We start from the raw sequence: 25,883 nt of genomic DNA, 5'->3' as shown, positions 1-25,883 counted from the left end.
GCCTCAGGAGGGTGAGCCTGCCTTTGGGGGCCGTGGGAAGCACCTGTTGGGACGGGGCCGACAGCCCCAAGCGCCGCGGAGCCGGGTAGCCTCAGGCAGGGGCGCACGGAGGGGCAGCCACCCTGGAGGTTCTCACAAAAGCACAGGGGAACCGCTGCGCGGTCCAGCTCCTGGGCGTTCTCCACACACACACCCGCACACGGGGGCCTAAGGGCGCCGCGTCCGCCGCCGCCACGCCGGGGACACCGAGGTGCCCTCGGGCAGGCGAGCGCAGCAACGCCACAGTCCGTTCCAGGAAACACACACTCAGCACGAAGAAGTGAACAACGGAGCCACTGACAGCCATGGAGGAACCTTAAACGCACAGAGGAGCAAGAAGCCATCCTGGAGAGGCCACTTACTGAGAGAGGAGGAAACCACAGGACAGCAAACGCCACCTCTGAAGCGCTGAAAGCGTGAGCAGACCGAAAGCTCCGTCACTACCATTCCAATCCCTCCCGTCCCAGCCGAACGCCCCGGGCTCCCACGCTGGCGCAGCCAACTCTGCCGGGGCTGACCCCCGACTCCACACACCCAGCACGGCTGGTGGCCGAGCCTCCTCCTCCGCTCGGCCTCCCTCCCTGTCCAGGCGGCCCTCACCTCAGCCTGTCCACTGTCTCCACAGGGACCGCCGTCCCTGCCCCACCGGCCTTCGGGCCCCTGCCCCGCACGTGTGGGGCCCCAGCCTTGCCCTCACGGGCGCTCACAGGCAGGCCTGTCCCCGCCAGGGTCCAGCTGGAAAGTCCCCTCCACTTGCCCGGCCTCCTCCCTCGCACGGCCACTGAGACACGGAGCACGCTCCCCCACGACCCCCGTGCCCACAGGTCCCTGGATGGGGCCCAGCACGGGGTCCACCGAGGGACCGGCACCTCCTTGCGCCCCCCCCCGCCTGACCCACCACGAGGCACCCACGGGGCTTCAAATCAAGTTTAATAAATAAAACAGCAAGGGGGTCAAGGCAGTCGTCACTTCACAGTGTGGTCCTTGGTGGGCCGAGGGAAGGTCGAGCCCGGTCCTGCGGACGGGCTCGAGCCAAAGCCCCCCTTGGTGACACCGGGGCCAGGAGCGCTGCCCTGCCCCTGGAGGACCCCACTCCAATTTGTAAACAGAAACATAAATAAAACGAGGAGGCTGTAGAGAAGGCCCAGGACCCCAAGCTGTCTTGCTGGGAAGCCTCAACAGAAACACGACCTAGGGGGTCAGGGAAACGGGCTGGAGCCGGGCCCCTCAGTGCGGCAGGCGGCAGGCCTCGGTACCAAGGGGCTGTGAGTTCTGCGTCCTCAGACCCACGCCCGAGGCTGCCGGGGGCCCCGGGGTGGGGGTGGGGGTGGGGTGGGGGCATAAAGTGCGGCTTTTCCTGAAGTGGAGCGCGGGTGGACGTCAGGGCGGGGCGGGCCGACATCGAGGTATATGGCTCTGTGCCCCACAGGGTTTGGCACCGAGTAGCAGCTGCCCCCTGAGCCCTGGGCGGGGGCAGCCCGAAGTCCGGCCAGGCGCAGGGAGACGGGCGGGCAGAGTGCCGAGGGTGCCGGCGGAGGCTGCTGGTAGGGGCGGCGTCCGGCCCCACCTCCCCACGTCTCTGGCGGGGCCGGGACGCCTTCCTCGCCTCTGCTGGCTGGACGGGCCAGCCCTCCGCGCCCAGCCGCCCGACAGGTCCCGTGGTGGGCACAGAGGCCGGAGCCAGGCAGCGGTGCTGGTGCGTGTGTGGCGTGGGGAGGGGCCACCACTCAGCCCGGTCCTTGACGTGCTCTGAGCAGAGGAGCTACCGGAGGCCCGCGAGGAGGGGAGGGTCAGGAAGACTGACAGGCAGGCCTCACAGCGGCCCCGAGTCCAATCTGGGCCACACACGCCCGCCTGTGGCCAGGGATCAACAGGTCATCACGTTACAGCTGCAGGGGGAGAGAGGGAGACGGGAGGTCAGTGCAAGCCCAGAGCAAGAGGCCCAGCACGGGACATGGGCAGGACGCGGGCTGGACCGTGGCCCTGCCCCCACAGCCGGCACAGCCGCCCGGCCTCCCCCTCCCGAGGCAGCACTGTCCTCGGCGGCTGCCGGGGGAGGGCTGGGAGGGCGGGCAGCTCGGCAGGGCCGGGAGGAACCTGGCACTGGCCCCGTCTATACCTTCTTGGATTTTGAGCCACGTGAATGTATTACCTAGCCAGGAAGATAAATGAGCCAAATACAGAACAGAGAATAAAGCTAAAGAGACCACTGGCCTGCTCCGTGGGGCCACGCCATCCCTGCGCCCCGGGGGCAACCCCACCCACTGGCCTCAGCTTGGCCTGAGGCTGGGGTACAGCAGCTAGCGGTGGGGGGGTGGGGGGGGGCTGCACTCACTGTGACAGGGGCTCCGAGCGCAGCCCAGGGGCTGGGCACGCGGGGTGGGCGGCCAGGAAGGGATTCACATCCCCGATGCCGATGAGTCCAAACTCGGCAACCGACAGAGCCACCTGTGCGGGGGCCACGGCCTCCTCGGGCTCTCCGTCCGTATCCGCATGGCTGGAGGCGAGGGGCAGCTCCTCGGGGAGGGCCCCGGGCGGGGCCAAGTCCACAGCCAGCCCCGGGCTGGCACCGGGCTCCGGAGCGGCCGTGGCGGGGGAGTAGAAGGCTGGCTCAGCCAGGGCTGCGGGCCGCCGAGGCAAGGGCACAGCTGAGGGCGCGTCGACGTCCAGTGGCTGGAATGAACAGGGCCCTGGCTCCGAGGACGGGGGGCCGTCGGGGGCCCCCCCAGGCTCGCCGAGACTCCCAGACGTGCTGCGGTCCACACTCGGGGGCTCTGTGGGGGGAGAACACGGCTGTGGCCAGGCCCCGACAACGCCCATGCCCAGCTCCACCGGGTCAAGGGCAACCCGGTACGGCCCGCTTGCCCAAAAGCCACGGTCACCTCAGGCTGTGCCCGGTGCGGGTCTCCAACCTGCCGGGTCCAGCAAAGCCAAGGACCCCTCCTCACAAAACGCTCCCACACGAACATGTAAGGCACACAGGGATGCAGAAAAGCCGTCACACCGGAAGGGCACACTGAGGCTAAGGGCCCCGCCTGGGAAGGTCGTGACCCCCATCCTTTAGGGCAGGACAGGACGCAGCAGGTTCACAGAGAGAGAGGGACGTGGACTCGGGGAGCTTCTGCACACGGCCGTGGGGCCAGGCATGCGGACAACCCCCCGGGCAAACCACAGACCCAGCTGGACCCTGGAACCAGGACAAGGGAAGGCCCAGTGTCCAGGAGACCCACAAAGCAGAATCCTTGTCCCCTGAGGTCCCCTTCAGAAACTGCAGTCGCCGCCTGGGCTCTGTCCTGCTCCCACACGGCCCTGGGCCCGGACAGGAAAGGGGGCGCAACACCCCCTGGGCTCCCACCTGGGACGGCAGAGGAGCCCCACTTGGGCCCCAGGCCGCACAGGGCACCCCCATGTGGAGAGCCAAGCCCCGAGGATGACTCGTGACACCCTGTGAGACCACGTGGGGGTGACGAGACATCGGCCCCCAGACGCCACTCGCTCCTCCGTGTCCACCACCCAGGTCCGGCTGCCGGGGAGAAGCGCCCCCCGAGAAAAGGGGCCACGCCCCGCTCACCTGTGGGCATCCGGGCCAGGGGGTCCCGCTCGGGGCCCGGGCCGTTGGCAGTGGCGGGCAGAGGCAGGGGCGGCGAGGAGCGGGGACGGCCGGGGCCATCGGGGTCACCGCCGTCCAGGTCCTGGTCCGCGTCCCTGCAGGGAGAGGGAAGGTGAGGGCAGGGGCTGCCTGGGGCCAGGGCGCCTCCCCCGCCGCCCCGCGGACACCCGGCACGTACGCGGTTCCCGACGGGCCGTACTTCCGGCGGCCCAGCCGCGTCTGCTGGGAGAAGTAGTCGTAGCGCTCAGACTTCTTCCACAGGTAGTAATACTCCACGCACTCGCCCACGGACCGCGTGCGCACCTGCGGGCGGTGCTGGTCAGCGCCAGTCAGCTTGGCCCCCAGCCCCTCCCCAGCCTGCTCCCCACCACCCCGTGCCCTTAGCTCAGCACCCCATCTCGTGGCCCCCGCTCCGTGCCTGGCCTCGGCTCCAGGCCCGCCGTCCGCCCCCCTCGCCCCGGACGCCCCGAGGACGGCCGCACCCATGCGTGCTCTGTTCCTCGCGGGCCCGGCCCAGAGAGCACGCGGAGCGAGCCCGCCTCTCGCTGAGCGTGGGCGTCACTGGTGCCCCAGGGAGAGCCGTCGGCACTGGGGCACGCCGGGTGCGTGAGCCAACTTGAGGGCATGTTAACAGCGGAGCACGCAACGCCAGGCCTGCCACCTGGAAGGCCAGGGTGGCCCCGCGGGCTCGTGTCCAGGGTGAGCCATGGGGGCGTCTTCCCGTGTCAGAGGACCGCCCGCAGCCAGGCCGGGGCTGCGCCCGCAGCCGACACCCCACCGCCGCGGGACCCAACGCTGTGCCTGGGGAGGGCTGAGACGAGCAGGCGCGGGGCAGCAGCGGCCTCCGCTACGGGACAGGCGAGGCGGGAGCCGTGGGCGCTGGTCCCAGAGGACCAAGCGCTGCCTGGGAGCGCTGGGCTCGGTCAGGGGGGCACCGTCCCTGTCCTACAGAAGCCCCGCGAGGGCCCCTCACCCACTCCAACCTCCCAGGGAAGACGCCCAGACCCCAACCGTGAGCCCCGTGCCGGCCAAGCCCCGCTCCTCCACCTGCCGCACCCCTGTGGGGAGCAAGACAAGACGGGGACGAGGGGCAGGAGTGGGAGCCACCGCGACAGCGCAGGGGGACACTCGGGCTCCCAGACGAGCCACGGGCGCCCGGCCAGGCAGACGTCCGAGGCGGTGCCAGAGGTCAGCGTGGGAGTCGCTACAAGGGAGCCACCGGCAGGGAGCACACGAGTGGGTGCGGGGAGACCAGTGGCCCAGCTGGTGTTAGGGACACGGGCCTGGGGAGGACGGGGGGGGACGTGGACGTGGAGAAGGGCATGAGGACCCAGCACGAGCAGCCACTTTGGTCGTGCCCGCTTGGTGCCACGGTGGGAGAGCGTGTGTCCCTGGACGGAGCGAACATGGAGACCCTCGGTCCCCACGGCAAGGGGGGGACGGCGGGATCCCGGCGGGGGTCAGCGCCGGGGGGCTGACCGGCGCTGGGCAGGAGACCCTTCCCCAGACTGGAACCTTTCCGGGGGACGGGGGAACTAGAGGGAGATGAGCCGGGGAGCCCACCACGAGCTTGGGGCTTCGTCCTGACCTCCCGCCGCGGGCGGACAGCAACGGTGCCGGCTCGCAAGCCCGCCAGCCCCAGAGCAGCCCCCAGCAGGCCGGGAGGCGCGGCGGGCGGGCGGGCGGGGCCTCACCTTGTTGGCCTGGATCAGGTGGAAGTTCTTGCCGTGCACACGGAAGCCGTGCTCGAAGTTGCGGCGCTCCTCCTCGCTCCAGGCGCACAGCCCGTCTGCGAAGGTTGGAGTGGGGGTGGGGGGCGTTGGTCGGTGCGGTCCATGGCGGGGGCAGGGGGCGGGGTGGGGGCCGGGGCCGTGCTCACCTCGGATCACCTTCACGTTGAACCGCAGCCTCCGCAGGGCCTCCTCGGCATTGAAGTTGCATTTCACCAGCTCATACAGTGCCTGGGGGAGGGGGGCCACCGCGGCCAGGACAGGCGGTTTCCCCCGAATCCGTCACAATCACACCGGCACGCAGCCCCCGCCCCACGGCTCCCCCGCCCCCAGGGCCGCCCACCTGCTCGCTGTCTTTCACGGCCTCTCCCTCCGGGAGCTGCGGCTCGGCCGCCTCGTGCCACCGCCGCTTCGCCGCCCGGTACAGGAACTCCTCCACCTCCCTCTCGGGAAGGACGCTGGGGTCCCAGAGCAGCTGGTCTTCGTTCTCGTGGACTGTGCAGGAGGGGGCGAGTTCACATGCCGGCGCGCAGTCTGCGCCTCCTCTGACCGCCTCCCCAAAAGCATCACCAGCGGGCCAACTCGGCCCCTCTGGAGGACACGGCCCATCGGGGGCCTGGGCCTCCACCTCCGCGTCTCACAGGGCCAGCTCCGGGCACCTGAGTGCTCGAGGTGGCGGGAAGGCAGGAAGGGGTGAGAGGTCCGTGGGCCCCGAGAAGCCAGTTATCAAGGCCAGCGTCCCAGAGGGGGCAGCAGACTAGCCCAGGCTGGAAGGGGGGCTTCTGAGTGTGGCCCATGAGGAGGGGCTGCAGGACAAGCTCAGGGAGGCGAAAGGCAGAGGCCCAAGGGAGCAGCAAGAAGAGCCCAGACTCGATCAAGCACAGTGGGGAGACCTGAGTGCCAGCGGCCTCACTCGGGCAAGAGCTCCCACGGCCGCCCCAGTCCCTATAACCGCGGCATCAGCCTCACAAGAGCCCCGTGAGAGCAGACCTCCCGGGGAGAGGAGGGAGGGGAGGAGAGGGCAGTAGAGGTCGTGCCCTGGCGGGGGAGGGGGGCAGATGCGTCAAGGAAGGATAAGAAAGGGACTCTGGCTGCAGTCTGCTTTGGCGGGGGCGGGGAGAACAGCCTCCAGCGGCTCCAGCGGGGAAGAGGCAGAAGGGAGAGTTCGGGGCCAGACCTGGGGAGACCCCAGTGTCAGCATCTCTTGATTACTCAGGGAAGAACCACAGGGGCCAAAAACTAGACAACACACACAAGCCGAACAGCCAGTGCAGTGGCTGAAGAGTGGAACAGCTCCATGCTGGACTCGCTCTTGCGGGGGAACCAGTGACTCTGGGTCTGGCGCCCCTGCAGACCTGCGGCCACCTCTCTCCGTCTGCAAAGTCAACCCCGAGCCCCAGCCCCTCTCTAGAGAAAAGGCGACACCTGCCACCATCGCCATGTGCCTACCTATGGGGCGAAGGTGAGAGGAAAACCACGTGACGACACGTAACTCCACAAACAGCTGGACATCAGAATGTTAGCAGACAGGACTTCCGTATAACTAAGCTGAATGACTTAGGGAAAGGACAAAATGAATGGAAAGCTGGGGGATTTCAGCAGAGAACTGAACTCAATCCAAAAGAATCACACAGACATCCTAGGGCTGGAGAAGGCAGTGCGTGAAGTATGGACCCACTGGGCAGCTTCAACAGCAGCAGAAGGCACGGTTAGGGAAACTGGGAAGAATCTCATTCAATAAAATCAAACTGAAGCTTAAAGAGAACATAGTGTGGGACATGTGTAAGATGGTCAAGCAACCTAAGACATGTATAACTGAGTCACGGAGGAAGAGGACAAAGCACAGGACCAATTTTGAAGAGATAATGGCCAAGCAGTGGTTAAGAATCCTCCTGCCAATGCAGGGGACGCTGGTTCGAGCCCTGGTCTGGGAAGATCCCACATGCCGCGGAGCAACTAGCCACAACTACTGAGCCTACGCGTCTGGAGCCCATGGGCCACAACTACTGAGCCCGCGTGCCACAACTACTGAAGCCCACGCACCTAGAGCTCGTGCTCCACAACAAGAGAAGCCACCACAATGAGAAGCCCGCACACCGCAACGAAGAGCAGCCCCCGCTTGCCGTGACTAGAGAGAGCCCACACACAGCAATGGAGACCCAACACAGCCAAAAATAAATAAATAAATAAATAAATTTTAAAACACACACACACAGTCAGTGCAGTAATGCAAGAAAAAGAAATAAAACACAGAAAGATCACAAAGAAAGAAGTAAAGTTATCATACACAAATGATATGATTGTATATGTCTAAAAGTGCAAAAGAATCTACAAGGTAATAAAATTAGTAAGTGACGTTAGCCAAGTCACTGTGCACAAGATTACTTAAAATAATAAACTGCATTTCTGCATTTCACAAGACTGCTACAATGAAAACTCTAAAACTGCTGAAAATAAAGAAGACCTAAGCAGAGAAGTAAGCTATGTTCCTGAACTGGAAGTGTCAATATCGTTAATGTATCAATCTCCCCCAAATTAATGAAGAGCCAATGCAACCATAATCAAAATCCTAGCAGGCATTTTTGAGACAAATGACAAGCTAATTCGAAAACTTATACAAATAAAAGTTACAAAGTTGGAGGGTCTGCACCATCTCAGACTGACTTCAAAGCTGCAATAATTAAGAAAGTGGTAAGGACCCAGGGTTAGACAAGAGAACAACAGAAGAGAAGCCCCCAAAGGCAGATATACATCACGGGCATGATTTCTAATAACGGCACCACTGCAATTCAGTGGGGGAAAGAATGGACTTTTCTTTCCATCCGCAGGGCGGGGTGTGTGTGTGGGGGTCAGCCCTGACCCATACCTCCAACCATACATTAAAATTAAGTTAGATCATAGATGCCAACATAAAAGGGGAAATAAAAGAGCCTATCTTCAAGACCTGCAGATTCCCTAGGCAGCATACACACACACACTGTGGTGAAAATAAAGATAAGCTGGATTTCACTGAACTCAGACCCCACAGACGGGGAGAAAACAGCCGCAGGGCACACAGCCAAGCAAGGCGCACATCCGCACAGAAAGGACTCCCCCGGCTCACAAGAGAAAGGCGACCCAATTAAGCGGGGAAAGCCCTCAGCAGGCACCTCCCAGGAGATACCAAGTGGCCAGCAACTGCAAGTTAAAGCCACAGCGGGGCACAGGTGCACGCCCGCCAACAAGGCAGACCACACGGGGCGCTGATGAGGGCGCAGAGCAACTGGGACTCCCGCACGGCTGGCAGGGGCCCCACCCGGTGCCCGCCGGCGACGCCCCAGGGACAAGTGCGTGTGTCCACGGAGACTAGCACGCGGCAAAGCGCCATGAACACCGACCGGCACGAGGGCGCGGGGGAGCCCAACACCGCCGCGCACGCGACGCGCGCACACTCGTGCCGGGGGCGCGAGGGACAGACAGACAACAAGTCCGGGACGGCGAGCGCCCTGGAGAACAGGGCCAGGAAGAACGCGGAAAGACACGCGTCTCTGGAGGGCATGTGGGACGAGCCCGGGACGAGGTGAGGGGCTGATGCGTGGGTGACGGGGGAAGAGCCCACACACCCACGGGGATAAGCGCGGCAGCCCCGGCGGGGGGATGGGAGCGTGGCCCACAGGGCCCAGGACCAGCCCGCGGGGAGCGATGGCCAGTTCCCAGAGTGTCCTGCAGGCTCAGCTGCCCCGGGGAAGCGGCCACCGGACCTGGGCCAGGACCCTCAGGCTCGCACCGAGGACCTGGGAACTGGCTCTGGCTGGACCCGCAAGTCTCTCCTGGAGGAGTGGGGTTGGCATTTCTCCTACTCCCTGTGCTCCCACCTCCCAGGCCCACTTACTCTTCTCACCCTGACGGTTCGAGTGCAGCCTGCTGAGGTCGGCTTGGAACTGAGGTCCAACCATGATCTCCTGCAAAGGCAAAGGCCCAGGAGGGTCAGGGCAGACGGAGGCCCTGGCGCGCGGTGCCGACGGGGGCTGCAGGCCACCGCCCAGAGCCAGGCCACCTGGCCCGGGCTGTGAGGGGGGAGGCAGAGGCCAGCCGTGCGTGTGACTGCGTCCGGGGCAGCCAGTCCCGGGGCGGGGGCGGGGGGCCTTGGGGCTACGGCACTCACTCGCGGTCGAGTCCCAGCCCAGCAGAGGCCCGCGCCGAGGGCGCCGCCGGGTCGGGGCAGCGCACCTTCTTACACTTGTTGGCAGGAAGCGGGTCCTCCTCGGTGTCTGACGAGCTGGAGGAGCCAGGCTCCTTGTCTGCATCAGGCAGGAAGCGGGCTTTGGGGAAAGAGGAGCAGGTGAGGCACCTCCTCGGCCCCGCACGGCCCCCCAGCCAGCAGACCCCAGGGCCTCCACCCCACGCTCCATCCTCCTGACCCCCACGTGTGCCCCTCCTGAGAAGCGGCTGGGTCCAGGCCTGGCCGGGTGACGGGGTGTGATGGGCACAGAAGCGGGGGCTCAGGAGGCCGCTCTCTGCTGCAGTCGTAAACCAGGGGCCCAGACCCCCAGCACCTCACGCTGCTGCTGCTCAGGCCACAGAGACGCACGGGCAGTGAGGGGTGCGTGGCCCAAGGGTGCTGCCCCGGATGTAACGGACTTGCAGCCACAGGAACCAACGCGTCCCCTCCTCACATAAACCAAGATCACCAGCCTCAGCTCACGGGCAGGGCAGGCAGGGCACGGTAGACGGGTCCCTACAGGGGCTCGAACGAGAGCAGGGCACCCCCAGGGGTCCCGATGTCCGTGCCGCCAGCGGCCCGGGGCCCCTCCTTGCCCCGCCAGCCCAGGGGTAGGAGCGGGTGGGACACCTACGTCCACTCTGATTAGGGAAAAGGTCAGAGGCCTCATGGGAGGTCACAGATGGGGTGAGGTCATCGGCTGAGGACTGTGTTTCTTCCTCTTCTTCCCCTGAAAGCAAATCCTTCGCTATTTGTTCCTTTGAAGAAGAAAGTAGAGAACGTTTGTGCAGTTTGTTTTAACGACTTCAAACAACCCTAACCCGAACAGCATCGATGGTGCCAACACGGGCGAGCCTCCCTCTAGGTGCGCGGGGCTCCCACGGGGCTGCCTCCCTGCTCCGCGGGCAAAGCAATGGCACGAGGGAGGGCCAGCCAGGGGCACCGCGTCGGGGAGGGACACGGCCGCCGCCCAAGGCTGAGGGCAATCAGAGCCCCTCCCTCCGAGCCAGGCCAGGACCTGCTCGGGACCTGGAGTGCCTCTCCCTCCCAGAGCCGTCCCTGTGGCCACCCTCACCCTGGGTGTGTGGCCGCAGCCAGCAGCACTAGCTATACCCACGCTGCCAGGCTATAAGCCGGCTGCTGCCTGTCCAGCAGGGCCTTCCTGCCCCCCCCGAAAACCGCCCCCTCACCTTGTCCAGGGTCATGTCCGGGAGGTTGGCTGTGGCGTCGCTGCCCTCGCTCTGGTGCTCCGAGACGGGGTCCGAGGGCTCGTAGCCATAGAGAGCCAGCAGCTCGTCAAGGGGCATGTCGCTGCTCTGGGGGGCAGGGCTCTGTCAGCAGGGCTGCTCTGGGGCTCTGCTCCCCCACCCCTGAGCCCGTCAGCCCCACGACCGGTCACAGGGACTCACCCCAGCCAAACCGCAGGCCCAGCCCCTCGTCTAAGGGCCCCTCACAGCCCCAGGAGGACACCGATGAGATGCCTGAGCCCGGAGGCATCCGCTGTCTGCCCAACGCCCCTGGCCGCTACGGGCAGAAGCCGGGCGGGCCCCCGTCCACCTCCACCTCCCCGCCCAGGCCTGTGCAAGCTCCACTCAAGCACTGCGAGGACACCCAGTGTCTGGAAATCAACTGTCACCATACGGGACATCAATAAACAAGAAGGGGGGAAACATGGCCCTTTAAAGAACGTAAAAAAGGCATCTGGTCAAACCAACATCACTCCTGATTTCTTAAAACCCTCAGCATGCTAAGTAAAGAGATGGACGCCTCACCGACGTAACGGAGAGGCGGCTGGCCCGCGCCGCACCAACGACGAACAAGAGGACGCTCGAGGGCCCCACGGCTGCCTAACACTGCCGACAGGTGGGGCCACCGCGGCATGACAAGAGACAGAAATAAGACCCTTAACTGCCGGGAAGGAAGAGACAAAAACTACCACTACCTTCCACTCCGGTACTGCTTTCCGATCCTGTGTCTGCAAACCTCGCCTGCTCAGGGCCAGTGCCGCTGGCCATGCTCCGTCCTGACCCCTGAGGGTCACGGTCGGCTTCCAGCCTCCTGGACACGCCCTCTCGTTCTCTCACTGTCAACTCCTGCCTGGGGGGCTTCGGATCCCCGCAGAAGACCCCCAGCCCTTCCTCTCGGGTTTCCCTGACCAGGCTCTCTTTTATTCTCACAGCACCCCCGGTGGGGATCACTCACTGTGCTCCTCCCAGTTTCTAACTGTGCACCTGTGGGTGGGGTGGGAGCTGACACGGTGGCTCCCCGGGAAGCGGCCTGAGGGAGCAGCACGGGGGCGGCTGGGGCAGCCTCTGAGGTCAGGGCAGGGGCGCCAAAGTGCACGAGCGTCAACGCGTGCTCACTAAGGGCTTCAAGAGATGCCCGTCTCACCGAAGCATACCCTGCAATTCCTGTGTGACACTACGGATTGTATGAAAGCTCACCCTGAGCGGGTGTCGTTTTGGTCTTCCGTGGGAGGAAAGGGGAGGTAATGGAGACGGCACCCTGGAGCTCAGGGCTGGCAGACAACTCCCGCCTCCCGCCAGGCCCTGGCCAGACGAGTGAGACCACTGACTGCGCTTCTTGACGGAGTAAAACTCGGCGTAAAAGCTTTCAAGCACAAAGTTCCAATTTTGGAAAACTTGGATCTGACAGCATGAACTTCATAAACCACAATGCCTGCTGGTAAGGGAATAGAAAAGGCAGGTGTTTCTGATTTTGCTTTGGATATTAAATTCTTTCTTTTACTTAATCAGTTTACAAAAGTTATACCTGAGGAAATGAATTTTACTTTGTTTGGCCGGGCCGCATGCCTTGGGGGATCTCAGTTCCCCGACAGGGACTGAACCGGGGCCACATCAGTAAAAGCGCAGAGTCCTAACCACTGGGCCTCCGGGGAGCTCCCCTGAAGAAAGTTTAGCTGAGGTAATTTAGCTAATGAATAGCTGATTTTTTTGTTTTTTTGGTTACTTTTGAGAAGTTCTGAATTCAAGCCGAACTCCTTAAAATTGATTTTTCTTCTTTGAGCAGAAGATATGTTTTGGTTATAAGACCAAATGGGCACCAAGTGATACACAGCACCAAGCTAAATAAACGCCCTCTGATTAGTCCTTAAAAAAACACTCAAGTCCCAGGACTGAAAAGACGTCTGGTGAGATCAGTGTTGACATTTAACGGACTGAATGTCTGTGCGCCCCCCCACCCCAAATTGACATGATGAAGCCCCAACGTGACTGTGTTTGGAGATGGGGCCTTTATGGAAATAAATGAAGTTAAATGAGGCCACAAGGATGGAGCCTTGATGCAACAGGATCCGTGTCCTCATAAGAAGACACCAGAGAGCTAGCTCTCCCCGAGAGGACACGGTGAGAAGCGGCGTCTGCAGCCGGGAAGCAGGCCCCCACCAGACACAGCCCTGCCAGGCCCTGGTCTGGGACTTCTGGCCTCCAAAACTGCATGAAAATAAATCTCTATTGTTTAAGCAGCAGTCTGTGGTATTAACAAACGTGTGCTTTCTAGATTTCATATGGCGAACTCTGTGGACCTGTGGACGATTCATACGTCACGGAACCAATATTCACCAAACATCTCATCCACGCAGAAGGTGTCAAGATCACTCCAAAGTCAAGACCAATGGATCTTAACACCAAGGACAGAAACTTTACTGGATCTGGTTATAGAGTTCACTTCACAAAACTACCACTTGCTGCATTTTGGAGCAGCACCAAAGAATATCCACAATTATCTGAAAAGATTGTTAAATACTCCTCCCTTGGGGCTTCCCTGGTGGCGCAGTGGTTGGGAGTCTGCCTGCCGATGCAGGGGATATGGGTTCGTGCCCCGTTCCGGGAAGATCCCACGTGCCGCGGAGCGACTGGGCCCGTGAGCCACAACTACTGAGCCTGCGCATCTGGAGCCTGTGCTCCGCAACAAGAGAGGCCGCGACAGTGAGAGGCCCGCGCACCGTGATGAAGAGTGGCCCCCGCTCGCCACAACTAGAGAAAGACCTCGCACAGAAACGAAGACCCAACACAGCCAAAAATAAATAAATAAATATATATATATATTAAAAAACTCCTCCCTTTTCCAAGAACAGATCTATATGAGGCCAGATTTACACTTTAACCAAAAGAACAAATCACAACAGACTAACGTGTGCCTTAAAAGACAGCGTTCACAGAGATTTACAAAAAGTGTCAAACTAGTCTACTCTTCTCCCTAATTCTTTTATCTGGAAAATAGTTATTTTTCATTTTCCTAAAAATGTGTTCTTTCTACTAACAATGGGTTTGTCGTATCACCAACGTAAACAAAGCTCCTTGAGACCCTCAATAATTTTTAAGAGCACAAAAGGGGGTTCTGGGGGCAAAAAGTTTGAGAACAGTGAGTTCAATGTCTAGCCACCCGCTCGTCTGGAGCCCAGCGCCCCATGAAGGCGGGACTGGCCCGGTCCGTCCCTTGACCTCAGTGCCCAGCATGGTCTGGCCTGTGCAGACAGAGGGCCGGAGGCACAGGTCGCCGTGGAGTCCGAGGAGCTCGGAGACTAAGCAGACGTAGCAGCTGCGAGGCCCCCCGGACGCCCCGCCCACCGGGTACCTGGGAGACGAAGTCCTTCTCTAGCTCCTCCTCCGGCTTCTCTGGGCCCCGCGCGGCCCCCTCATGCTCCTCCCGGACTCCGTAGTTCCGAGACAGGATCTCTGCCAGGTGGAACTGATGGTCCGTGGACCCCATGGATACCACTGTGGGGAGACAGCAGCCCGTGTGAGCTCCTTGCCACCGTCCCAACCACTGAGCTCCTGCAGAGGACCACGGGGCGGAGGAAGCCTCGGGGGCCCAGCTGCCACCACAGGGGCGTGTGCACGCGCGTGTGTCCACGCGGGCCGGGGTCGGCACGCAGCAGCCCGACCGATGCTCAGCCCTCCTCTGGCCTCGGCCCAGCTGCTGGGGGACGTGACCAGATCTGGGGTTTTCCCAGGGAACCAGGATGTGTTCACTGCTCTCTCTCCACGACTGGTCTTCAATGAGTTGATTTTTAGAAGAAACAAAAAAGGAAACAGCTAGGTCTCACTCAACGCCAGCCTGGGAGCAGTGAGGGCCCAGGCTGGACCTGCACGTGGGTCCCGACTGCAGCAGGAGGGGCAGAGCCACAGGGAGCGGACGGGAGGGGCAGGCGGCCAGCTCAGGGGAGGCGCAGGGCCCCAGGGAGGGAGAGTGCCTGCCCAGCACCGCCTCCTCCTGCAGCCCCCGCCCCCAGCCTGGGCCTGGGCCGGCCAGGAAGGTCTACGGAGGCACTTGGTCTGGAGAACAGGAGACAGCCCTGGCCACCCCGCCCGCACGCCCCATCCCAGGGCTCCGGGGGCCGGTGTGCCGTCTCTCGCACGTGCCAAGGCCCGGGCCCCGGGGAGGAAGGTACCTGCTGTGGTCTGCAAGCCGGGCTCCCCGGGGCACAGGCTGTGAGAGAGGCAAGAGGCCAGGCCAGGGCTCCGCCTCTCTAGCGAGGAGGCCTGCGGAGGAGATGAGCAGGGTTAGGGCCACGGCCAGACAGGGCGGGCGAGGGTCAGAGCCAGCCCCGGGGGCATGGGGCACCAGGTAACAGGAGGCCTCCGCGGGCTGGGGGCGGGGCAAGGCGGGCCAGGTGTGCAGCCGCTCTGGAGTCCAAGCGTCCCTGCCTGGGGCTGGCGGTGGGAACGGCATCCACTGGCACCGTGAGGAGCCTGGGACGGCCGGCCACCAGCAGTGCTGATCACAGCCCAGGACACGGGGCCCAGGTGACCCAGGGCCACACAGAGCCCTGGTGCCACACCCCACAGCCAGGTGCTGACACCACAGCCACTGCACAAGGGACCAGCCTCCGAAACTTTGTCTTAAAAAGGCAAACAGCTGCTATGGAGAAATCTGGCAATTCCTCCAAAAGCAAACAGTTACCAAATGACCCAGCAATGAATTCTACTCCTAGGTACACACCCAAAAGAACCAAAAACATGTCCATACAAGGTGTACACACGTGTTCACAGAAGCATGACTTACCACAGCCAAAAGGTGTAAACACCCAAATGCCCATCAACAGGCGAATGAATAAACAAGATGTGGTCCATCCTTATGATAAAATATTACTCGGCCATGAAAACGAGAGAAGCACTGACACTCGCTACCACGTGGATGGACCCTGAGAACACGACGCTCAGTGAGAGAAGCCAGACACAGAAGGACACACAGGGTGTGATTCCATTGATGGGAAACGTCCAGAACAGGCAAATCCACAGACAGACAGTGGGTTCCTGGTGGTCAGGGGCTGAGGAGGGGGTGGGGTGACTGCTGATGGGGTCAGGTGTTTTTTCTGGGGTGATGGAATGTTCCAGATAAAAGTGAAGGTCTCAAAACTTTGTGAACATACTAAAAATCACTGAATTAAACACTTTAGATGGGTATATTTTGAAGCACATAAGTTAGACCTCACATTTTTTAAAAGTGCAAATGGAAGCATCGTAACAGCTACCACTGGGACTTCCCTGGTGGTCCAGTAGCTGAGACTCCACGCTCCCAACGCAGGGGTCCTGGGTTCAATCCCTGGTCAGGGAACTAGATCCCACATGCAGCAACTAAGAGTTCACATGCCACAACAAAGACCCAGGGCAGCCAAATAAATAAGTAAATAAACTTTTTTTTTTTTAATTGTCTTTAAAAAAAGCAACCGGGCTTTCCCTGGTGGCGCAGTGGTTGAGAGTCCGCCTGCCGATGCAGGGGACGCGGGTTCGTGCCCCGGTCCGGGAAGATCCCACATGCCGCGGAGCAGCTGGGCCCGTGAGCCGTGGCCGCTGAGCCTGCGCGTCTGGAGCCTGTGCTCCGCAACGAGAGAGGCCACAACAGTGAGAGGCCCACGTACCAAAAAAAAAGCAACCATTATCACGATGTTCAAAAATTTATTAAGAACAAGAAAAATAGACCAATATCTCTTACAAACAGAAACACAAAACTCAACAAAACCCAAGCAAACTGAGTTCAATGACATACAGAGAACACTGCACACCAATGAGGAGAGGCTCAGTGCAGGGACGCAGCACAGGTGTGACGCCCAACACAACCAACACAGTGACAGACTAAACACAAAATCCACACCAAAATCATCTCAGCAGATGCAGAGACGGCACTTAACAGAGTCCAACACCCTTTCATGATGAAAACACTCAACATATGAAGGCTGCAAGTGAACTTCCTGAAAAGGGCATCCATCCAAACCCCAGCTACTGCCACCCCTGAGGAGAATGGCTAGCGCCTCCCACTAAACCAGGGCACCGTCTCTTCACAACGTCGTCCTGAAGGAGGCACCAGTCGGGGTAGGAAAGTAAAATAAAAGGAATCCAAATTGGAAAGGCAAGTCATGACCTGGGACACAGAGGATACTAAAGAATCCACTAAAGAAACCAGAACTAATAAATGAGTTCAGCAAAGCTGCAAGACACAAGATAACCTACAAAAATCAACTTTACTCCTATATACTAGTAATGAATAATCCAAAAAGAAAATAAGGAAAACAATTCCATTTCCAAGAGCACCAAAAAGAATAAAATACTTAGGAATAAATATAGCAAAAGAAATTCAAAACTAATACTCTGAAAAGTGCAAAACACATTGAAAGAAACTAAAGATCTACATAAATGGAAAGACATACTATATTCATAGCTCAAAAGACTATTGCTAAGATGTCAATACTCCCCAATTCATCTACAGATTCAACAAAATGCCTATCAGAATCCCACTGGGCTTCTGTGTAGAAACTGACAGACTCCAAAAATCATATGAAAACTCAGAGGACCCCAAACAGCTAGAACAATCTTTAAAAGGAAGAACACTTCCCAATGTCAAAAGTACTCCAAAGCTACAGTAATCAAAACAGTGTGGTGCTGACATAAAGCTAGATATTTAGATCAAATTAATAGAACTGAGAGTTCAAAAACAAACCCATATATTTACAGTCAAGTGAATTTTTAAAGGGGCGACAGAAAAATTCAATGCGGAATGAACAGTCTTTTCAACAAACAGTGCTAGGACAATTGGATATCCAAACGCAAAATAATAACATTCAACTACTATCCTACACCGCACACAAAAACTCACGCAAACTGGATCAAAGACCTCAAATATAAGAGCTAACACTATAAAACTCTTAGAAGAAATCATAGCGTTAAATCTTTCTTACCAGGCAATGGTTTCTTAGATAAGACACAAAAAGCATAATCAACAAAAGAAAAAAATAGATAAACTGAACTTCATCAAAATTAAAAATTTTTGTGCCTCAAAGGACACCGTCATAAAAGTGCAAAGACAACTCACAGACCAGTAAAAGATATTTGCAAATCATACAGTCCCTTTCTAAAGGGACTAACAGGCAAAGTCTCTGAATAGACATTTCTTCAAAGAGATACACAAATGGCCAATCGGCAGGTGGAAGCAAAGGTCAGCATTAGGGACAGCAAATCAGCACATGTCAGACGCCACTTCTGTGACCAGGAGGACACATGGTATCAAGTGGGGGGGGGATGCGGGCACTTGGTGGGGGGGGGGGACGTGCAATGGGACAGCACAGGGAACACACCTGGGTGTCACCGGATGCCCCCCAACACGCCACCCTGGCACAGGGTGACCGTCAGTGAAGACAGGTGAGAAAGCAGACCAGGCCCCGAGGCAGAGCACACACAGTCTACTGACCAGCCCCGCTCCCCTCCGCCCGCAAGGCACGGCCCCCAGAGGTCGAGGCCTTCCCTCTGCACTGACCGCCCTGCTGTTCACACGCCCCTGAGCCCTGACCACCCCTTTGGGGACTCCTCGCCGGGTTCTTGTACACCACCTGATTAACAAGCTGCGTGTTTCTCTCTTGCAAAGCTGCCCTTGTCAGCCTGAGCCACGGGGCCCCAGCCAGGGACCCGGGGGGCAGAAGGAAAGGTGAAGCCTCTCCTCCCTGAAACACCCAAGACAGACAAAAACATTCATCCATGCCGAGACCTGTTCACGAGCGTTCTCAGCAGCATGACTCCCAACAGCCAAAGGAGGAAAGAACCCAAATGGCCATCAGATGGAGCATCACTCAGCCAGGAAAAGAGGAGAAGCCCCGACACTCGCTGCCACGTGGACGGACCCCGAGGACACAACGCTCAGTGAGAGAAGCCAGACCCAGGACACACAGTGTGTGATTCCGCTGACGGGAAACGCCCAGAACAGGCCGATCCACAGACACAGAGAGTGGGTTCCTGGTTGTCAGGGGCTGGGGAGACGGATGGGGGAGAGATGACTAATGAGTGCACAGTTTCATTTGGGCTGGTGAAAATGTTCCCAAATTGACTGGTGATGGCCGCACCACTCTATGAATATACTAAGAACCACTGAACCACACGCATTAAAGTGAGGGAACTGTGTGGTAAATGAAGTATACCTCAGGAAGGCTGTTTACAAAAAAAAAAAAAAAAAAAAATAGAATACAATAGTTAATAAACTAAATTTTCAAATTTTAGAAAAAGAAGTTTCGTAGGAATTTCCACACTGATTTCCTCACTGGGTCCTCAAGAGGTGATGTAATCATTTTCTTCATAAGAGAAATAAGGGACTTGAAGCTCAGAGAGGTCAAGTCAGTCACCCTCCGCAGTTCACAGCACCCTGGATGGTCCCGCCCAAGCCTAAGGCCCCTGTTTTGCCCAGGTGGGAGAAGGAAATGGTTGAAGAGCTGACTAAGCATGTTCTGGATTAAAAAGAAAAGGAAGGGGAAAAAAAGTGGGGTGGGGGAGGAAAGAAGGAAGGAAGACAGCATTCTACGGACTTGGTCCCAAAGGCGAGTTGGGTGGAGGAGGGAGCAAGCCCAGGGCGGGAAGGCTGGGCCCAGTGCTCAGAGGGAAGCGCTGCTGGGAGAAGCAGAGCAGCCTCTGGTTCCTGCTCGGCCCTCCCGGCCTAACCCGCAAGGAGACGTGTGGGAGGCCATCCTCCACGGTGGCTGCAGCCAGGCACTCCACCCACAGGCACCCTGTTCCGAGGGCTGGGCCTGGGACCCTGGTGGGAGGGCTTCCACGTGACCCCCAAGACTGAGCTGTGAAATGCGGTGCAGTTCCCAGCAGCCGCCCATGCTGTGAGGAAGCACAAGCCACGAGGAGAGGCCACGCCAGCAGGCGGCAGCACAGCCACACGTGGGCGAGGAAGCTTCCCTCCACTGGGGCTGGCTCAGCCCAGCCATCAACCAACCGCAACCAGCAATCACGTGAGGGACCGGTCAGCCCTCAGAGCCCGGACAGGTAATTAAAAACCGATGGCTAGTTTGAGGAACTGAGTGTCGAGGTGACTCATCAGGCAGAAGCATCAACCAGACGCCCCGCCCCCGCCCACACCCAGCCAAGGTGCCTGGTCCCGCTGGGCCACCCAGCACTTCATCCCTGTCTGACGGCCTGCAGGGCACCCGCTCTGGGCCAGGAGGCACGAGGCACTGGGTGCACAGCAGTCAATCGACAAACAGGTTCTGCCTGTCTGCTCTTGAGTCGCCCATCTCACTGGGGACACAGATAACAAACAAGCAGATGTGCACAGTACTGAGGGGAGGAAATGGGGTGGGGGGCCTGCACCACTAGGGAGGGCCTGTGACGCCGTCTCCAGGCAGCGGCCTCCAGGGCAGCGGGACAGCACCACACAGCGAGTCCCCCCAAAGCTGCAGACAGCACAGGGCAACAGAAGGAGCCCAGGGGGTGGAGAAGGGTGCAGGGGGAGATCCTCAGAGATCACGCCACCGGGCCAAGGGTCACGGGGAGGAGAAGCACTTTCCCCTGAGGACAACAAAAAGCCGTGTCTTTGAAGCACAAGACAGAGATGGTGGGCTCAGGTTTTTCAACGAGTAAGCTGGGATCCCGAGGAAAACAGTACAGAGCACTCCACCTTCTCTCACGGTGCTGATGGCTACTTTGGCGACAACAAAAATCAGGCAGCTAATCCTGGATCAAGCACTTGCTGCTCGGTTACGAATCGCCATTTTCATCGGTTCAAGACAGTGACTGCACAAGGTTCAGCTTCTCTGTGCAAGAATGGAGCCAAGATCTCATGAGACCTCCCCATCTCGGAGAGAGTGCCCGACCCAAGGTCACACAGAGTAAGAGGCTCCACAAGTACAACAGGTCTCCTGGACAGAGGCTGGCCATGCCCACCACGACTGTAATTTGCACACCTGTTGTCCTTCACTGCCAGACCCTAAGGGCTGCCCATGGAGCCAGGCATACGGACCTTCTTTCAGGAAACCAAACCCAATTCACTCAACAGGCACCACCCCAAACTGGACACAGGACAACAGGAGCGCCCTGGACACCCGGCCGCCGTGACGCTGGGCGGGGTGGAGTCGACAGCCAAGCCCCACAGCGCACGGGGCAGGCTGGCTGGGAGTCGGCCCCGTCCACCTGTAACACGCAGCTACCTGCCAGGCCAAGACAGCCGGCCCCTGGGGCGGACGCACACACGGAGCGCCGTGCCCCTGCTGGGCCGGCGGGAGACCCGGCTTCTGCCTCCGTCCCACAAGTCCAGCCACCACCCAGGAGGTCTGTCTCCCCAAACACCCTCTAAGGTAGGAAAGGTAGGAGAACTATTCTGGAAGGGCCCTTTGGGTCCAGCCACCCAGCGTAAGGCAGGAACTAGCTGGGGAGGTCTGGTCTTGGACTGAGATGCCCACAGTCTTTTTGGCGCAAACGCAGGGCCTGTCGCTGCCCCTGAGAAGGTCACTGGTGGGAGAGTATGACCAGTCCCGCCCTCTACAACATCCACCCAGTGTGCCAAGATACAAGCACCCAGTGTGGCCCCATAACCAGGCTGAGCATCCCAGGACCCGGCTGCACCTCACCGCGTGGGTGCCTGCTACTGTCTGGACCTGGGCGGCCCCACCCATTGGGTGAGGATCACTTGCTGAGTCCAGGGACCTTCTTGGCATCCCCAAACTGAACGTCTGCGCTAAGAGTCACGTTTGCTGAATCCCTAATAGGTGCATTATTCATTTCATCCTCACTAGGGCCCTATAAAGTGAGAGCAGGCTCGCACTGTTTTATCCGACATTCAAAAAAAGCCCTCAAAGTGAAAGTTTTTCATTCCTGGTTTGACCCGCCACGAAGCTATTCAGTGTCCTGATCCCGACGATCCCAGGTGAGTTTGCTCAAACATCACAACCCAAACCCTCAAATCCGAAACACTGAACTCCAATCCAACATCCATCTGGCCCCAAGGACGTGGGGGTAAGGGGTCTTGGGCCCGCTTTCCGGACAGAGAGAGGAGGCTCGGAGAAGTAACTTCAAGCCGCCGGTAAAGGCAGCCCTACGCCCCCCGCGGGCCGGATCCGCGCCGTGAGGGCCCCGGGTCAGAGCTCTAGTCCCGCCCGGAGTCCAGCGGGAGCGCGACTCCTTGGGGTCAGCGCCACGGGGGTGGGGGGGGTCAGCGGGCTGGGGTCCGGAGGGAGCGCGACTCTGCAGGGCGAGCCCCGCTGGCGGGGGGAGGGGGGATGGCCAGCGGGCGGGGGTCCAGGGGGCGAGGGTCTGGTGAGTCGGGGTCCGGAGGGAGCGCGTGCTCCGCAAAGTTGGCAGACGCGGGGCGGGCGCCGGGGGCGCCGAGCAGGGGAGCGGGAAACCTCGGGCGCGCACCCCGCCCCCGCAGCCCCCTCCCCACCGCGCCACACATGCGCACTGCCGCCCGCGATGTGGCAGCCGGGAGGGGGGCCCGGGGGCGGCCGCCGACGGAGCCCAGCGCCCCTCGGGCCCCGACGGGAGCAGCGCCGCGCCCCGCCCCCGAGCCCCGGGCAGGGGTTTCGGCGCCCGGGGCCCTCACGCGGCCCGGCCGGGCGGCGGGGGCGCAAGCCTGGGCGGGGGCCGGCTACCCCGGCCCGCTCACTCACCTCCGCCATGGCCGTGTGTGCGCGGGAGGCGGTGGCCGCGCCGGGATCCCCGGATGCGGGGCCGCGCGCTCATTGGCTGCAGCCCCTGGGCGGGCGGGGGCGCCGGGGCGGGGCCGGGGGCGGGGCGCGGGCGGGCGGGCGCGTAGTAGGTGCGCGGACGGGGACGCGCGGACGGGCGCGGGATGCGCGGGTTGCGGGGTCTCGCGGACCTTGGCCTCGTCTGGGAGGTGGCGGTGCCGTGGTGGAGGTGCCAATTCCTGATAAGCACACCTTAAGCACTGGTCCCAGTTCCTCCTTCCAATTTGTAGTGCCCCCGTGTTACAGGTAAAGACACGGAGCCCAGGAGTGATGGGCCACCCGGGTACGAGCGAGCGGCGGAGCCCGGACTGAAGCCTGGGCAGCGAGGTTCTAGAACTTTACGCACGTTTGCACCATTGATGACGGATCTCATTGGAGGCTTGGAACCTGAGTGCCCAGGTTGGGCAGGGGAGGTGGAGGCCTGCCCGGCCGCTGGCTCTGGAACTGTGGTTGTCATGGGTTGTAACTAATGGATGAAATGTGATGGGCCTGCGCTGGGCACTGAGGGGGAGAGTGAACAAAGCGGTCCTGACAAGGATTCCCCCACGTCTCGCATCTTAGACAGAGACGAGCTGGGGGCATCCAGGCAGAAGGTGTAGACAGAGTGGGCATGGGAGCCAGTGAGGAGGCCTGAGCAGGGACTAGGGTGTAGCTGGAGCAGAACCAGAGAGCAGGCCCCCAGGTTTCTGGCTTGCACAAACCAGGAAGAGTGCATTGGGGGAGGCGGGGACTCAGGAGCCCCAGTCCTTTCCAAGCTGTTGTTGATATCAGTGTCATCAGGGTGCTGAGGAGGTGAGACGCACCGTGTTCGATGCTTGATGTAAAAGCATTATGCCAGCGCTCCGAGAACCTACCAGCCAGGAGAGAGAACTCCTGTTAGAAGGCCTGCCCTGCTCTCTGCACGAGTCACTCGTTGCATGAGTCGTGGGCCCCCACTCACCTTGGCATACATCACCCAGACTGAGAGTTCAGGCCCTTGTGACAGAGGATCCTTGCTCAATCAATCAGTCAGTCAATCAGTGTGCCCTGCTGCCCTCGACTGGGCGCTGGACAGCCAGAGTTCCAGTGAGGCAGGGAGATGCACCAACAGATGCAGTGACTGTAGGGCTCTGTGTCATCATCACACATGGCAGGAGCCGAGGGAAAGGGCGTGAGTCAGCCTGGAGCAACCAGAGGAGACTCTTTGGAGGGAGCTTTGACAAGAATCATCAAATAGCCGTGAAATGTGGGGGAGCAGGGCGATTTGGATGAAGAGAGGGATGCGTTCATCCCTCTCTGAAAGTCTCTTCCCCATACGACAAAGCTGCAGTCATCAAAACAGCATGGTAGTGGCACAAAAACAGACATGAATCAATGGAACAGAATACAGAGCCTAGAGGTACACCCACACACCTACTGTCAATTAATCTTCGACAAAAGAGGCAAGAATATACAGTGGGAAAAAGTCTCTTCAGCAAGTGGTGTTGGGAAAGTTGGACAGCCTCATGTAAATCAATGAAGTTAGAACACTCCCTCACACCATACACAAAAATAAACTCAACATGGATCAAAGACTTAAATATAAGACATGAAACCATAAAACTCCTAAAAGAGAACAGAGGCAATACATTCTCTGACATAAATAGTACTGATGTTTTCTTAGGTCAGTCTCCCAAGGCAACAGAAATAAAAGCAAAAATAAACAAATGGGACCTAAGCAAACTTACAAGCTTTTGTACAGCAAAGGAAACCATAAACGAAAAGGCAACTTACAGACTGGGAGAAAATATTTGCAAATGATGCAGCTGATGAGGGCTTAATTTCCAAAATATACAAATAGCTCATACAAGTCAACAACAAGAAAAAAAACAGACAACCCAATCAAAAAATGGGCAGAAGACCTAAATAGACATTTCTCCAAAGAAGATATACAGACGGTAATCAGGCGCATGAAAAGATGCTCGACATCGCTAATTATTAGAGAAATGCAAATCAAAACTACAATGAGGTATCACCTCACACTGGTAAGAATGGCCATCATCAAAACGTCTACAAATTACAAATGCTGGAGAGGGTGTGGAGAAAAGGGAACCCTCCTGCACTGTCAGTGGGAATGAAAATTGGTACAGCCACTATGGAAAACAGTATGGAGGTTCCTCAAAAAACTAAAAATAGGGTTGCCATATGATCCAGCAATCCCACTCCTAGGTGTGTATCTAACAAAATTATAATTCGAAAAGATACATGCACCCAAATGTTCGTAGAAGCACTATTCACAATAGCTAAGACATGGAAACAACCTAAATGTCCATTGCCAGATGAATGGATAAAGAAGATGTGGTATATATATAATGGAATATTACTTGGCCATAAAAAGGAATGAAATAATGCCATTTGCAGCAACAAGGATGGACCTAGAGATTTTCACACTAAGTGAAGTAAGCCAGACAGAGGAAGACAAATACCATATGATATCACTTATATGTGGAATCTAAAATATGACGCAAATGAATACAAAATGTTCTACGAAACAGAAACAGACTCACAGATACAGAGAACAGACTTGTGGTTGCCAAGGGGGTGGGGGGTGGTAGAGGAGGGATGGATTGGGAGTTTGGGATTAGGAGATGCAAACTATTATATATAGAATGGAAAACAAGGTCCTACTTTATAGCACAAGAAACTATATTCAATATCCCCTGATAAACCATAATGAAACTATGAAAAGAGTGTATATATATGTATAACTAAATCACTTTGCAGTACGGCAGAAATTAAACACAACATTGTAAATCAACTATACTTCAATAAAATAAATTTAAAATATAAAAAAGTGAAAGTCTCTTCCCACAGACTATTATTAGAGTGGATAAATGAGGCAAACTTTCAGCCAGGTGAGAAAAATGAGGACTCCAAGTAAGGGGCAGATGGGTGCCCAGAGAAAGGATCACTTATGCCCAGGAATGCATAGCCTGTGTCTATACTTGAGGAGCTTCACACAAACCCGAAATAAGGAACATTCTATTAACAGGGGGAGAAAAGGACAGTATTCTTCAGAGATATTAGTGCCATAAAAGGCTGATCTGTGGAAATCTTCCAGGCATGACAAGCAAGCACAATGCCTGATGCTAGGCTGGCTCCAGTAGGGTGGAGGGAAATTTTTTAAAAATATTTATTTTATTTATTTATTTATTTAGCCTGCGCGGGGTCTTCATTGTGGCATGCGGACTCTTTGTTGCGGCATGCATGCGGGATCTTATTTCCCCGACCAGGGATCACACCCGGGCCCCCTGCGTTGGGAGCGTGGAGTCTTACCCACTGGACCAGGAGGGAAGTCCCTGGGCAGAGCAAAAT

General features: G+C 58.6%; 1 protein-coding gene across 3 annotated transcripts; it reads right to left on the bottom strand.

Annotated features, from left to right (window-relative positions):
* Window positions 1-952: 952 nt before the first annotated feature.
* MIER2 (MIER family member 2) lies at window positions 953-22,540 on the bottom strand. 3 transcript variants are annotated; one of them, XM_059061493.2, is made up of 14 exons: window positions 22,473-22,540; window positions 14,994-15,084; window positions 14,177-14,319; window positions 10,771-10,896; window positions 10,215-10,338; window positions 9,589-9,680; window positions 9,251-9,320; window positions 5,723-5,874; window positions 5,529-5,610; window positions 5,344-5,438; window positions 3,828-3,952; window positions 3,611-3,744; window positions 2,375-2,813; window positions 953-1,928 (listed from the first exon to the last, which is right to left on the bottom strand). In XM_059061493.2, exons 1-14 carry the CDS (start codon window positions 22,479-22,481, stop codon window positions 1,907-1,909), a joined length of 1,704 nt encoding a protein of 567 aa, XP_058917476.1. In that variant the 5' UTR covers window positions 22,482-22,540; the 3' UTR covers window positions 953-1,906. The 3 variants fall into 3 exon arrangements, with proteins under 3 accessions (XP_058917476.1, XP_066889387.1, XP_058917479.1); XM_067033286.1 differs by having other exon boundaries at window positions 9,260-9,320; XM_059061496.2 differs by having other exon boundaries at window positions 10,771-10,891; window positions 22,473-22,505.
* Window positions 22,541-25,883: the final 3,343 nt, after the last annotated feature.

The sequence above is a fragment of the Kogia breviceps genome, chromosome 4, assembly GCF_026419965.1.
Source record: "Kogia breviceps isolate mKogBre1 chromosome 4, mKogBre1 haplotype 1, whole genome shotgun sequence".
NCBI classification, from domain to species: domain Eukaryota; kingdom Metazoa; phylum Chordata; class Mammalia; order Artiodactyla; family Physeteridae; genus Kogia; species Kogia breviceps.
The sequence above is the reverse complement of the archived record's forward strand: the minus strand, read 5'-3'. Positions and strand labels throughout refer to the sequence as shown.

Excerpts from the sequence above, each read along its gene's own strand:
- MIER2 (XM_059061493.2), bottom strand. Across the intron at positions 5,611-5,722 it reads CCGTGAAAGACAGCGAGCAG|GCACTGTATGAGCTGGTGAA; the intron begins GTGGGCGGCCCT and ends CCCCTCCCCCAG. Across the intron at positions 3,745-3,827 it reads TACGGCCCGTCGGGAACCGC|GGACGCGGACCAGGACCTGG; the intron begins GTACGTGCCGGG and ends CTCTCCCTGCAG.